The following is a 15,260-nucleotide window of genomic DNA, read 5'->3' on the forward strand; positions in this document are numbered from 1 at the left end:
GGATTACAGGCGTGCGCCACCATGCCCAGCTAATTTTTATATTTTTAGTAGAGATGAGATTTCGCCATGTTGGCCAGGCTGATCTCAAACTCCTGATCTCAAGTGATTGCCTGCCTCAGCCTCCCAAAGTGCTGGGATTACAGGCGTGAGCCACTGTGCCTGGCCTAAGTTTTCAAAATTTTTTGTAGAGATAGGGTCTCACTACGTGCTCAGGCTGGTCTTCAACTCCTGGGCTTAAGCAATTCTCCTGCCTCCACCTCTCAAAGCACTGAGATTCAGGCATGAGCCACCGTACCCAGCCTAATGAATTTTGCATTTCAGTTATCCTACTTTTAAACTTCAGAATTTCCATTTGGGCCTTTTTAAAAACTAGTTTCTACCTCTTTATCGATATTCTCTATTTGATAAGACATCATCTTCGCACCTTTCTTTACCTCTTTAAGTATGGTTTCCCTTCAATTCTTTGAAGATATTTATTTATTTGGTTTTTTTTTTTTTTTTTTTTTTTGAGACGAAGTCTTGCTCTGTTGCCCAGGCTGTAGTGCAGTGGCGCAATCGTGGCTCACTGCAACCTCTGCCTCCTGGGTTCAAGTGATTCTCCTGCCTCAGCCGCTGGAGCAGCTGGGACCACAGGCGCATACCAACATGCCCAGCTAATTTTTGTATTTTTAGTAGAGACGGGGTTTCACCATGTCGGCCAGGCTGGTCTTGAACTCCTGACCTCATGATCCTCCTGCCTCAGCCTCCCAAAGTGCTGGGATTACAGGCATGAGCCACCATGCCTGGCCCAGTTCTTTGAACATATTTATTACGATTATCCTACAGTCTTTTTAAAATCTGACATCTGATCACTCTCACAGGCAGTTTCTGTTGCCTGTTTTTTCCCTGTTTCTTTGCACATTTCATACTTTTTATTGGAAACTAGACATTTTAGCTATATAGCAACTCTGGATACTGCTTCCCCTCTCCACAGCTTGTTTTTGTTGTGGCTGCTTATTTATTTGTTTTGTGACTTGGCTATACTATTTCAGTGAAGTCTATTTTCCCTACAGTATGAAGCCACTGGTGTCACTCTTTGGATGGCACAGCCTTAGGGGTACAAACTGACCCTGGAATGACAGTCGTTTCAAGCAGGGCTCTCTTTGTCTTGATTCCTGATCTCTCTGTTAAACCGTGTGCTTTATTTGGATTACACTCAGCCTCGAGGATCCATTAATTGTAGTTCTATTGTTTTTGACAATGTTCCAGGGCATCAATTGCTCAGCAGTCTGATCCAATTAAATTTGGGCAGGAATAGTCTTTGCTGTGTCTTTGAGATTTGTTCTGACCCGAAGAGGGCTCCTCTTAGCTACCTTTCCGTGATTCTCTCTGATGAACTAGATGGCCTACAGTTTAGTTACTGTTCTTTATTAAGGTATGTTATCATTTTCTAAAGTGTCCTTGGGCCTGTACTTCCCCACACTGTTTCAAATAAAGTCAGTTCCTTTGGAGAGTACTTCGGAGCTCTCTTTTGTTATGAACTCTCTCTCCCCCTGGGAAAGGTCTCTGAGGCACTACTCTGGGTGTTGGGTGGGATAGCAGCCTCTTGCCTTCTTGGCTTGCTTCTCTCAGTGGAACCTCCGCCCTACAAGTGAGCTGGGGTGAGGACGATTAGGGCTCCAGTATTCTGCTGCAAATGGGATGGAGCCTCCATTCTGTAAGTGGGAGCTTGGTGGAGAAAGGGAGCCCTAACCTCTCAGCTGCACTCACCAGAATTTCAGCCTCTTCAACTTGGAGTTGGAGCGGAAGAGAAATGTTGACAATGTGGCCTTCCCAGTGAGATATGGTAAACCTGACTGGGGGCTGAGGGGAGAAGAAGCCCCATCTTCTTGTCCACACTTATCCTGAGTGGAGATCTGTCAAGCTGAGCTGAGGGGAGGAGGAAGGAACTGGCTAGGGCTCAATGCCACAGACTCTTGCTGTTGTTTACCAGAGTTTTAGTAGATTTTGTTGAATAAATATGTCTTCATTTGAGGTATGCTCTTAGGGCAATTTCTAGAGACATTTTTTTTTTTTCGAGACAGAGTCTCACTCTGTCACCCAGGCTGGAGTGCAGTGGCGTGATCTGAGTTCACTGCAACTGCTGCTCCCCAGGTTCAAGCAATTCCCCCGCCTCAGCCTCCCGAGTAGCTGGGATTACAGGCATGTGCCACCAGCCCTGGCTAATTTTTGTATTTTTAGTAGAGATGGGGTTTCATCATGTTGGCCAGGCTAGTCCTGAACTCCTGATCTCAAGTGATCTGCCCGCCTCAGCCTCCCAAAGTATGGGAGATTACAGGTGTGAGCCACTGCACCCAGCCTCCAGAAACTTTAAATGGTTCATTTTTTTTTTTTTTGAGACAGGGTCTCACTCTGTCAGCCCGGCTGGAGTGCAGTGCTGCATTCATGGCTCACTGTAGCCTCAACATCCCAGGGTCAAATGATCCTTTTGCCTCAGCCTCCCAAGTAGCTGGGACCACAGGCATGTGCCACCATACCCAGGTAAATAAAAAATGTTTTTTGGTACATACAGGGTCTCGCCATGTTGCCCAGGCTGGTCTCAAAGTCCTGGACTCAAGCAGTTCTCCCACCTTGGCCTCCCAAAGTGCTGAGATTATAGGTATGAGCCACCATGCCCGGCCTTGATGGTTGCTTTTTTATAGTTTTCCCTAGCTTTGTTTGTTTTACTGGGAAGCAGATCTTTGGGAGCTCCTCATGCTACCATCCTTAAAGTAGAACTCTACCCCGTCTCTTATACTGAAGCTGTGCCTCTGGGATGGAAATTTCCTACTGAGTGAGATACAAAAGACCTAAGCGAGCTTTCTATAGATCAGCTAGGTCTGAACAAACCTGACAGTCATTGTTATCACTAGCCATAGGCTTGTCTCTGAGCTTCTCAGTCAACTCAGCCTATTTCCTTAAAGGTTTTCCATGATACCTGCTGAAGTATAGCAGGTACCCTCTTATACCTTAACCTGGTCTTGTCCCATCCCAAGGTCTGTTACTGCCAGTTACTACCCTTCTCTTGCTCAAGTCCCTTTGCATTACCCATTTCACATTTCCTTCTTCTCTCATCACCAATAGGATACGTGAGTGCCAGGGTAGGATTTCTGGTCATTATATACGAAATTCTTATAAAACTGACTCATGTGCTTTCCGAAAGGGGATTTGATTTACTAGTCATTTGATCTCCATATCACAGACACATTTTCATGGCAAGCAGGGAACCAACAGACGACTGGCTTTCCTAATGCAGCTGGAACGTGTACTAAAATATAAGAAGAGAGCACTTCTCCTCTGTATACAATTTTAAAGTCCGATTGAGAAAAAGGATTAAGTAGGGTGCTCCCACTGATTCACGCTGGCACTTGAAAGAAATGTGAACTCTCCTTTTGATGAAATGGAAACCAAACTTAAAGATTCTAGCTTTACCTCAGAAGATACATGGTTAGTTTTAGAAATAATTTTCCTATTCAATCTCAGTTGACTACTTTCCATTTTTTCTAAATGCACAGCCTTTCAACACCCACTCAGGAGAGAAGTTGCCAAGGCATTGCAAAACTGCAGACATACATTCCCCAAAGACTGAGTCAGATAGGCTCAGTATAGTATTACTTTGTATCTAATTCCAATGAGCTTTTTCTGGTTTCTATATCCAAGTAATCAGAAGCCACAAATCAGAAGAAAGGAGGAATCACTAAAAGTAGACAGGCAAGCATACTAAAAGCACTGACAAGAATATAAACAACAAAAAGCTTCAACAAGCAGATACAACAATTCAAACTGCTCATTGGTATGGGGCATCAGTCTGAGAAACCTCAGCAGGCCGAGGGCATCACTGCATTCAGTGTAATACAGTAACTGGAGTTCATAAAAATGATGACTCTGGGTCAATAAGAGAAAAATTACAACACCTTCGGTAACCTCTGTTTAAACATGAAATATAAATTTTAGAAAAATATTCATCCAGCCGGGCATGGTGGCTCATGCCTATAATCCCAGCACTTTGGGAGGCCAAGGCGGGCAGATCACCCAAGGTCAGGAGTTCAAGACCAGCTTGGCCAACATGGTGAAACCCCATCTCTACAAAAATACAAAAAAAAATTAGCTGGGCATGATGGCAGGTGCCTGTAATCCCAGCTACTCGGGAGGCTGAGGCAGGAGAATTGCTTGAACCCAGGAGGTGGAGGTTGCAGTGAGCCAAAATCACACCACTGCACTCTAGCCTGGGCAACAGAGTGAGACTCTGTCTCAAAAAAGAAAGAAAAATATTCATCCAAAATGATGTTCAATAGGTGCTATCCTCATATCCTCAGCTAGATGGGAAACTTAGCTACAGAGACTGACATTCCTTGAATGATCTAAATGGCTGAGGTTTTATTGTACTTACAATTTTAGTTCTTTGGCCAGGTACGGTGGCTTACACCTGTAATCCCAGCACTTTGGGAACCCAAGGCGGGTGGATCACTTGGTGCCAGGAGTTCGAGACCAGCATGGTCAACATGGTGAAACCCCGTCTCTATTAAAAACACAAAAATTAGCTGGGCGTGGTGGTGCGTGCCTGTAGTCCCAGCTACTTGGGAGGCTGAGACATAAGAATCATTTGAGCCCAGGAGTCGGAGGCTGCAGTGAGCCGAGATCGTACCACTGTACTCGAGCTGGGGTGACAGAGCGAGACTCTGTCTCCAAACTAGACTCTGTCTAACCCACAATTATTTTAGCATGTTCCTATTATGTGAAAAGGCTTTTCAACACTTGCTGAACCTGGATTGGTATAAATACATACAGTGTTCATAATAGTACAGGCTCCTAAGAGAAATTGTAACCCCTGTGGAACAGTAACTCACCATAGTTGTCCAGAGTTAACAATAAAATACCTGAATCAGAGAGATCATTTGGGCAAACGTATGGGTTTTCGCAAGTATATTTTGAGGAGGAAAGAAAAAGTACCTACATAAATATGATCATAATATTTAGAAACCTCTGATATTGTAACTGGCACTTACTTCTACGTTGCTTAAGCACTCATTGCTGCCAACCATTTACAATAATATTTTTAAAGCCAACTTTACGCTTACTAGTTACCTAAGGAACCACAAGGCAGAGGCTTGCCGCACACTTTTCCACATGAAGGCACAGGGTCCATGCATGTTTTCCGACTACTACTTCCAAGTTCTAGCAATTGGCTGAGAGGAGTTTGGCCACAGGGGCAACAGCGCACCAGCTGGGGGAGCCGTGGGCATGGCTGGCAGGGCTGAGGGTGGCACACTTGCGAACATGTATGGTTACCGCATTTCAAGTCCCTGTTAAGAATAACACACTATTACATAATTGTTGCATAAAGTGCAGCTTTAGCTCAGCTGAGGAAAACGTAAAACCTTACTTGCCACATATCTTTAAACAGCTGAAATCCCCAAATCCATCAGACTTTCCTACATCGGTTCCACATAACACATCTCGGGAGGTGCTGCCGCAATAGCATACTTGAAGAGAAAGTTTCAAAAACAAAAACTTAGTAACATGTATGGATTCTTAAAATATCCCAAATAATCTATAAGAAAATACAAAATGTGGGCCCGGCACAGTGGCTCATGCCTGTAATCCCAGCACTCTGGAAGGCCAAATAGAGTACTGATCAGACCTATGCAGAAATGAGTATAGTTTATACAGCAGCTGAGACCCACCTAAGAGCTTTACCATAGGAAGAAATAAAAAAGGCCTTGTTAAACTATTAATATCTCATAGTGCCTCTGCAGCACATTCCAAGAACAGCATCAGAGTGAAGCAACCTCTAAATTAAGAGAACACTATCTGGTCCATAAGGCCATGGTTGAACACCATTCACTGTGAGGCTCCTGGGGGTCCTCTGGTGATGTTAGAGGGGATAGACAAGCTAAGCTGGTAGTAGTGGTGGAGGAGTTGACATCTGGATTTCCCATCCTCACTTCAACCCAAGAAGCACAGGTTTCATACTTTATGTCAGGTTTTACATAAAACGCTTGTAAAAAGGTCCCCGTTACTAAAAAGAAATTTAAAAATTGGCATGAGAGTATAAGATCTAATGATCAGAATAAATGCAGTATTATAAAAATATCACATTTTAAAAATCACATATGTAATAAAAATAAAATAGAAACCTTCTAATAAGGTATTAAAAATAATACTCATAAAATAAAACCGTACATTAAACAGAACCAAAAGGTTTCACTATAATTAAGACTCTTTTTTTTTTTTTTTGAGACGGAGTCTTACTCTTGCCCAGGCTGGAGTGCAATGGCATGATCTTGGCTCACTGCAACCTCCACCTCCCTGGTTCACGCAATTCTCCTGCCTCAGCCTCCCAAGTAGCTGGGATTATAGGGGCCCGCCACCACACCCAGCTAATTTCTGTATTTTTAGGAGAGATGGGGTTTCGCCATGTTGGCCAGGCTGGTCTTGAACTCCTGATCTCAGGTGATCCACCCGCCTCAGCCTCCCAAACGGCTGGGATTACAGGTGTGAACCACCATGCCCGGCCATAATCGAGACTCTTGATTTTTTTTTCCTTTTTTAAAGACAGGATCTCACTTTGTTGCCCAGCTAGAGAACAGTGGTGTGAACACAGCTTACTGCAGCCTCGACCTCCCAAAGTGCTGGGATTACAGGCATGAGCCACTGTGCCTGCTTTGATTTTTTTTTTTTTTAATTAGCTGAATTTAAGATTCAAGGACTCTTTATTTTTAAAATACACATTCCATCTTCCAGTAAGTCCATGTGCAATTTCTTTTCTTTCTCTTTCTTTTTGAGACAGGGCCTCACTTTGTCACCCAGGCTGGAGTGCAGTCATGTGAACACAGCTCACTGCAGCCTCAAACTCCCGGGCTCAAGCAATCTTCTCACTTCAGCCCCTCAAGTAGCTCGGAGTACAGGTGTGTGCCACTACACCTGGCTAGCTTTTGTATTTTTTGTAGAGATAGGGTTTTGCCATGTTGCCCAAGCTGGTCTCAAACTCCTGGGCTCAAGTGATCAGCCCATCCTGGCCTCCCAAAGTGCTGGGATTACAGATGCGAGCCACTACACCTGGCCTATATGCAATTTTTTCCCCCGTCTAAAACTCATTTGTTCATTTAATAAAGACTGATTTGATAAATTAATAAAGATTCAGAAAATACAATAAATATTTGTACAATCAGTGAACTGGTAAAGAAACCCCGGCAACTGGGAGCTTTTGCTAGTAGGCTTTTCTTTGCTAAGTTTCTGCTCAAACAGAACAAAGGCTTTTTACAGAGGTAATGAATAGAAAGCTGTGAGCAAAAGAATCAAGGGTCAGAATGGGTAACAATAAAAAAATTGAGTTCCTGATGAAAAAATCTGAGTAAATACTAAAAAGCTCTCCTAGGCACAAGAGACAGAAATATGAGCAGGTGACAGAAGAATTAGGTACAGGTGACAGAAGAATTAGGTAGAGTCACAGCTGGTTAAATAGTATTAAGGAACCAAAGGACACTGTTGCCAGCCTTAACTCATTTAGTATTTTATCAACATATGAATAAAGACCCAAAAAGAATGCTTATTAATCTCTAGATAACACTGAAATGGATCCTAGAAGAATTATAATTCAAGAAGATAAACTATTTACATGGCCAAAATATTCTGCTAGATAACTAATGTAGAAAAACATTAGTTTTTCAAGTCTTCAAAACTGGGTTTGAAAAATCAACTAAACAGAAACAAGGAGGAAGAGACTGGGATCCATACAAATTTGTACAAAAAAGACTTGGGTGATTTCGCTGAGTAAAAGCCCAATATGAATCAAGAGCTAAAAACAGCTGAAGCCGGGCCGGGCGCGGTGGCTCACGCTTGTAATCCCAGCACTTTGGGAGGCCGAGGCGGGCGGATCACAAGGTCAGGAGATCGAGACCACGGTGAAACCCCGTCTCTACTACAAATACAAAAAATTAGCCGGGCGTGGTGGCGGGCGCCTGTAGTCCCAGCTACTCGGAGAGGCTGAGGCAGGAGAATGGCGTGAACCTGGGAGGCGGAGCTTGCAGTGAGCCGAGATTGCGCCACTGCACTCCAGCCTGGGCGACAGAGTGAGACTCCATCTCAAAAAAAAAAAAAAAAAAAACAGCTGAAGCCAGGGATGGTGGTGTGCATCTGTAGTCCCAGCTACTTGGGAGGCTGAGGCAGGAGAATCTGCACTCTGGTCTGGATGACAGAACGAGATCCAAAAAAAAAGCTTGGTAAGTACCAGGATAGAGAGCTTTTCTACACTTCCTGTTAATTACAGATCCATATGACATAATGAATAATCAAACTGGGCACAGGCAACTCTTCATTCTCTTGAAGAGACTATTAAAAACAGGGGCTGGAGCATATTATCCCATTTTCAGCCTGGGATAAAACTGGAGGGAGCACTCACAGGCAGGGTCAGGATTCACAACAGGTGATGGAAGCCCTGAAGTTCTATTCCAGAGAGAACTGACTACAGAAATTTTAGTCTGGAAAATAATCAGGACACATTTAATCAGTCCTCCGTCTCAGTGAAAAATCTCAAGAATGTACTCAAAGAACACCGAGTTTTGAGCAATACTGGTTTTGGTGGATCCCACAAGAAGACTGGCATTGTTGTGAACAATCTGGCCACTTTTTTTTTTTGAGACAGAGTTGGGTACTGTCACCTAGGCTGGAGTGCGGTAGCATGATCTCGGCTCACTGCAACCTCCGCCTCCTGGGCTCAAGCGATCCTTCCACCTCAGCCTCCCAAGTAGCTAGGACTACAAATGCATGCCACCATCTCTGGCTAATTTTTTTTTTTTTTTTTTGGTTAGAGACTGGTTTTCGCCATGTTGCCCAGGCTAGCCTCAAACTCCTAGGCTCAAGTGATCCACCCGCCCTGGCCTCCCAAAGTGCATGAGCTACCGTGCCCAGCCCAATCTAGCCACTTTTAAGAGGATGTGTGGTCTCTGAGCATGTTTCACAGGGAAGAAATGAAGCAATCACAGCTGTTAGGCCTGAAAGGAAACAGGGGAAAGAATATATGACAGCTAATTTTGAACAACCCAGGAGGAACATGAAATGTAGAGAAAGGCAGACCAAGGACAGAGTATATTTCAGGGAAGCAGATTTTGGCTCAATAAAACAAAAAACTGGGACGATTAGAGTTGTATCATGACCAAACAGCCTACCTAAAAATACAGTGAGCTTTCAGGCTGTTTAATCAGTGACTGGGTACCTGACAATATTCACTCTGGAGAGCAAAGAGGGGATAATTGCACTAAGAGAAAATAAAACTAGATTCCTTTTTTGTTTTCTGGGACAGAGTTTCGCTCTTGTTGCCCAGGCTGGAGTGCAATGGCACGATCTTAGCTCACTGCAACCTCCGCCTCCCAGGTTCAAGTGATTCTCCTGCCTCAGCATCCAAGTACCTGGGATTACAGGTGCCCGCCAACACGCCCCAACTATAAAATTAGATTCTTCTGTCCCATTTCTAGATTGCAGTAATGGAGAGGAAGAGAAAAACTGAAAACATCAAAAACATGAACTTATATTCACAATTAAAAAAATTTTTTCTATTCATGTAGATACTTTCTACTTTTTTTCCCATTGACGTATAGCTAGCATATAATAAACACAAATATTTTACATATTCAGTTTTGATTGGTTTCAGATATCTTTTGGTAATTGTACACATCTGTGTAACCACCACCCAAAACAAGATATCAAACATTTCTATCAACCCAGAAAATTTGTGTCCCTTCCCCCAATTTCCACCACTAGGCAACCATTTTCTAATTTTTATTATGAAAAATTAGTTTTATATGTTCTTAGATTTCACATGTTCATTTTATTATTATTATTATTATTATTATTATTATTATTATTTTTTGAGATGGAGTCTCGCTCTGTCGCCCAGGCTGGAGTGCAGTGGCGCAATCTCGGCTCACTGCAAGCTCCGCCTCCCGGGTTCACGCCATTCTCCTGCCTCAGCCTCTCCGAGTAGCTGGGACTACAGGCGCCCGCCACCACGCCCGGCTAATTTTTTTGCATTTTTAGTAGAGACGGGGTTTCACCGTGGTCTCGATCTCCTGACCTCATGATCCGCCCGCCTCGGCCTCCCAAAGTGCTGGGATTACAAGCGTGAGCCACCGTGCCCAGCCCATTTTATTATTATTATTATTATTATTATTTTAGACTGAGCCTCATTCTGCCATCCAGGCTAGAGTGCAGTGGCACGATCTCTGCTCACTGCAACCTCCGCCTCCCGGGTTCAAGTGATTCTCTTGATTCAGCCTCCCGAATAGCTGGGATTACAGGTGCCCACCACCATGCCCAGTTAATTTTTGTATTTTTAGTAGAGACAGGGTTTCACCATGCTGGCCAGGCTGGTCTCAATCTCCTGACCTCGAGTGATCCACCCGCCTCAGCCTCTCAAACTGCTGGGATTACAGGCGTGAGCCACTGTGCCTGGCCAGTTCATTTTTAAAGATTATTTTAGTCTTTCTAGGTCCATAATAATCTGGTCCTTTTCAAGCAGTTACTTTTAAACAGCATTTTAAAATCTGCTATTTAAATTAGGCCAGGCACTGTGGCTCATGTCTGTAATCCCAGCACTTTGGGAGGCCCAAGCAGGCATTATCACTTGAGGTCAGGAGTTCAAGACCAGCCTGGCTAACATTGTAAAACCCCATCTCTACTAAAAATACAAAAATTAGCAAGGCGTGATAGCAGGCACCTGTAATCCCAGCTACCTGGGAGGCTGAGACAGGAGAATTGCTTGAACTTGGGAGGTGGAGGTTGCAGTGAGCTAGGATCACGCCACTGCACTACAGCCTGGGCGACAGAGTGAGACTTATCTCAAAAAGAAAAAAAAAATTATATAGGACAATGACCTACACTGGTATGCAGGTAAAATAATAAAAACCATCTAAGCATTGTATCTCCAGTTCTCTCTACTCAAGGTCTTTGTGACTAAAAGTCTGACACCAATCAAAGTTTATCAAGACAATCATTAATAAGGTTCCAGAAAAGAACACAAGCATTGCTAGCTGGTGTGCCCACCACTTACCCTGGTTCAAAATGATCTGGCAAGGCTGGCATTGACCCCCATGGCACAGCTCAGCACACTGGTGCTGACCACAGTTCAAAATATTCTCACATGGGTTAGAACAGTGGACTGAGACAGCCTGACCACAGCGAACTGTGTGCCTGTAAAGACAATAGATGTAAAGACAGCATCAGTCTAAAAGTTCCTGTTGGACAACTAAACTAACACTGTGGCCCTACCTCTCCCCTCAAAACCCACTAAGCCTTTCTCTAACTTCATTTCCCTCACTTTTTCCTATGTCTCCCTCCTCCAATTCTTATTTCCTCAATTACTCTCCCTTTCTCCATTCTTTTTCTTCTTCTGTTTTTTTTTTTGTTTTTTTTTGTTTTTTTAAATAGAGACAGGGTCTCACTATATTGCCCAGACTGATCTCAAACTCCTAGGCTTAAGCGATCCTCCTGCCTCAGGCTCCCAAAGTGTTGGGATTACAGGCTTGAGCCACCATGCCTGGCCCACTTTTTCTTCTTTCTCCTCCTTTTTCATTTTCCATCCTGTCTTTCTCTCCTATTTTCTGAGTGGTGAGGAACTGAAGGCTATTCCTGAGTATTTGCTTTATTTGATTTCATCTCTGAGTTCCATGAAGCAGCATGCGTAAGGACAAAGAACGCTGGGGTGAGGAGTGAGAAGATCTGGGTTCTAGTCCTAGCTCTGCCTGGAGCTTCCACAGTACTTTACAGACAGGGGAGAAAGACAGCTATCATGTACCCAGATCTAACACACTCAGACTAACAGCACAATGGCATTATCCTGAGACCCAGCACTTAGAACATACTATATGTGACTTTGCTTCAGGGTAGGGAAATAAGCTAATTCTAGTTTTGTTCTAATAAACATCTTGATTTTGCTGAGAGAAGGATATAAGAGAGTCCTTTTTTGTTGTTGTTTATTTGAGACAGAGTCTTGCTCTGTTGCCCAGGCTGGAGTGCAGTCGTGCCATCTTGGCTCACTGCAACCTCTGCCTCCTGGTTTCAAGCGATTCTCCTGCCTCAACCTCCCCAGTAGCTGGGGCTACAGGCACGTGTCACCACACCCAGCTAATTTTTGTATTTTTAGTAGAGACAGGGTTTCAACATGTTGGCCCAGCTGGTCTCGAACTCTTAACCTCAAGTGATCCACCCACCTCGGCCTCCCAAAGTGCTGGGATTACAGGCGTGAGCCACTGTGCCCAGCCGCAGAAAGTACTTTTAGACAATTGTCTTCAGGTCTCTTTCTAGGGTAATGGTTAAGCACTTGGAGTCCACTCTCCTGCAAGAAGCATTTTATTTGATCCTCGACTCTCATCTCAACTCCATATTTTGTTTTTAAAAGTCACTGTTATGTACATAAATGATCAGCTTGCAGTACTTGATATAATGGCTAACACTAGCCTATTATGCTACCATTCTGCCTAGCACCATGGCTAACATTAACCCCTTGAAGTAGACACTATTATTTCTACTTTATAAGAAAAATGAGGTTCAGTGAGACCAAGCAACTTGCTCAGAATCAACAATCACGAAGTGACAGAACCAGGATCTGACCTTTCTGAGTCAAAACACTTACATGTAATCTCAGGCAACATGGCTATCCTCATAAGTTCAGTGAAGGCTAAACAAATGCACCTCACTGAAAATCTGCATGATTCATCTCATCCTGTGGTTCAGAAATCATTTTAAGATCTTACTGGGCCTCAAAGACACTCCACAGCTATCAGTGATCCTTGTATTAACAATGTAGGAGACCTTGTATTATAATGGAACAAGGGTGGGCTCTAGAGTCACCTATTCTTTCATTCAACAATATTCATTAAAAGACTCCTAGATGCCAGACACTGTGCTAGGCACGGGAAACCGGTCCCAGACTCCTTAGGCCTGGGTTCAACTCCTGGTTCTGTCACCCACTAGAGAGGTTAAAAAAAAAAAATCCTTGCCGACCGAGCGTGGTGGCTCATGCCTGTAATCCCAGCATTTTGGGAGGCCGAGGCGGGTGGATCATGAAGTCAATAGTTCAAGACCAGCCTGGCCAAGATGGTGAAATCCCATCTCTACTAAAAATACAAAAATTAGCCGGGTGCGGTGGCAGGCGCCTGTAATCCCAGCTACTTGGGAGGCTGAGGCAGGAGAATTGCTTGAACCCGGGCAGCAGAGGTTGCAGTGAGCCGAGATCACGCCACTGCACTCCAGCATGGGCGACAGACCGAGACTCCGTCTCAAAAAAAAAAAAATCCTTGTCACTTTGGTATTTTACCCAAAATAATGGGTAGTCTCACAATCTCATTGTGCATATAATTTCTTAATCACTTATAAGATTACAAAATAGGGTCACGGGCAGCGCAGGGAACTACTAGTTATAGAAAAGTACTATCCATGGCGCATTTGGTCCTCAAGTTGCCCACTTGGCTCTCTTCCAAGTTGTACTTTCCTTCTGTCCTTTCCTTCCTGTTCTAAAGCTTTTTAATAAACTTTCACTCCTGAAAAAAAAAAAGTACTATTCATGCCTACCATTTATTTGTATCTACCTATATTCTTTTATTTTAGAAATTCACAAGTCAATCATGCATGTGAAAACTGAGGTCTTCTTTAGGGTGTAATTTTAACTTTACCTGGTTCGTCCACATTCACATGTTTTTGTCATAAAGGCAGGGCAGGGTGGGCAGGGTCCTGGATGGCAGAGACTGAAAGAGAAAGGTTTCACTGAATACACCACAGCCATGTATCCAAACCTGAACAAAGCTGTCCCAGCTGGGTCTTATTGTGAATATGGCAACAAATACATCTACTATGACATGTCTTTGTATTTGTTTCAAGTTGATTAAACTATTTGAACAAAGATATCAACTGTACTTTTATGTGCAAAAAATTGACATCATTATCACCATAGACTAACCAGAGAAGTAAATCCCAAGTCAAAATACTGGTTATATTTGGGTCTGAGAGTCAAAGATGACATTTTCAAATACAGTCTTGGCCCACTTACAGCAGTGTGGGGGAATAAAAATAGTTTGCTACTCAGGTAAAAGGCAGAATGGCTAATAGAGTACTGTGGAAGATCAGAGTCTAAGCAAGGTAACAGAACTCAAATCTACCGGGTCCGTAAGAAGTACGGACATACTCTTTATCAGCTAGTGAAGTAATAATCAGGCACTGGGCAAACAATTGAACAGTGAAAAGAAGGCTGACACGAGGGGAGGCATGCTAGTGAGTAACATGGAGAGAATAAGAGGGAAAGGGGTCATGGAAAGAACTGGGCTGAGTGATATGCTATAGGTCAGAATTAGCCCTCTGAAAAATGCTATTTTTAGGAGATATATTATAGAGACCAATAGAAAAAAGTTACAATATGGAATTTGTATATTCAAATATATACTGTCCTCTTCAAAGCAGACACTTTGGCAAATTACACAGTGGTACAGAAATACCACTACTTAAAACATTTTGGGAACTTCTACGAAACTGTTTTTGGAGTAGGAGGGGTATATTCCAGGTGGCAAATCACAACCCTTTGGGAATCAAAAGCCAATCAGAGCCAAGACCAATTAATCAGATGGGTAATAGAATTTGCTGTAAAACATTAGTGTGCTTATAAAGTGGTCTGGCTGGAATGTTTAGTTTCTATGAAACTCCTAAACAAGCTCTGATAATTCTTAAATAAGGTTTAAACATTGAAAACAATCCAGGAACAAGTGTCTAGTCTTCTAAGATGACTCATTTTGATAGACAATACCCATAGGAGACATAAGTTTAAGCATGTTTCTTTAAAGATGAGTATCATTATTCAACAGTTATATTTTACATATACCTCAATCCTTTCAGGTGAAACAATTTTCATTGCTTGTCAGGTTTGGGTGATTCTAGGTCATGTCAAATACCTCAGAAGCCTGGACTCAATCTCCTCAATCTCAGGTTTTCTTAACTTTTAGACCAGAGGTTCACAACACTGGCTATATATTAGAAGTGCCTGGAGAGCTTTTAAAAATATAGATGTTCACACCAGGCATGGTGGCTCACGCCTGTACTCTCAGCACTTTGGGAGGCTGAGGTGGGAGGATCGCTTGAGCCCAGGAGTTCGAGGGTGCAGTGAGCTACGATAGCATCACTGCACTCAGGCCTGGGCAACAGAGCGAGACCCTGTCTCTATGGCTTTTGAGTCCTAACAAGTGTAAATGAGAGAAACCAAA

The 15,260-nt window shown here is 43.3% G+C and overlaps 1 protein-coding gene across 5 annotated transcripts in view; it reads right to left on the reverse strand.

Annotated features, from left to right (window-relative positions):
* The window catches only part of NFX1 (nuclear transcription factor, X-box binding 1), a 91,344-nt gene that overhangs the window by 49,512 nt on the left and 26,572 nt on the right, over window positions 1-15,260 (reverse strand). For all 5 annotated transcript variants that reach the window (XM_063609052.1, XM_055293972.2, XM_063609050.1 and 2 more), the window contains exons 6-9: window positions 13,686-13,757; window positions 11,066-11,205; window positions 5,402-5,501; window positions 5,104-5,321 (exon numbers count right to left, since the gene is read on the reverse strand). In XM_063609052.1, the coding sequence (XP_063465122.1) occupies window positions 5,104-5,321; window positions 5,402-5,501; window positions 11,066-11,205; window positions 13,686-13,757 (530 nt within the window). The remainder of the gene's footprint in view (window positions 1-5,103; window positions 5,322-5,401; window positions 5,502-11,065; window positions 11,206-13,685; window positions 13,758-15,260) is intronic.

This window comes from Symphalangus syndactylus, chromosome 9, assembly GCF_028878055.3.
Source record: "Symphalangus syndactylus isolate Jambi chromosome 9, NHGRI_mSymSyn1-v2.1_pri, whole genome shotgun sequence".
Lineage (NCBI taxonomy): Eukaryota > Metazoa > Chordata > Mammalia > Primates > Hylobatidae > Symphalangus > Symphalangus syndactylus.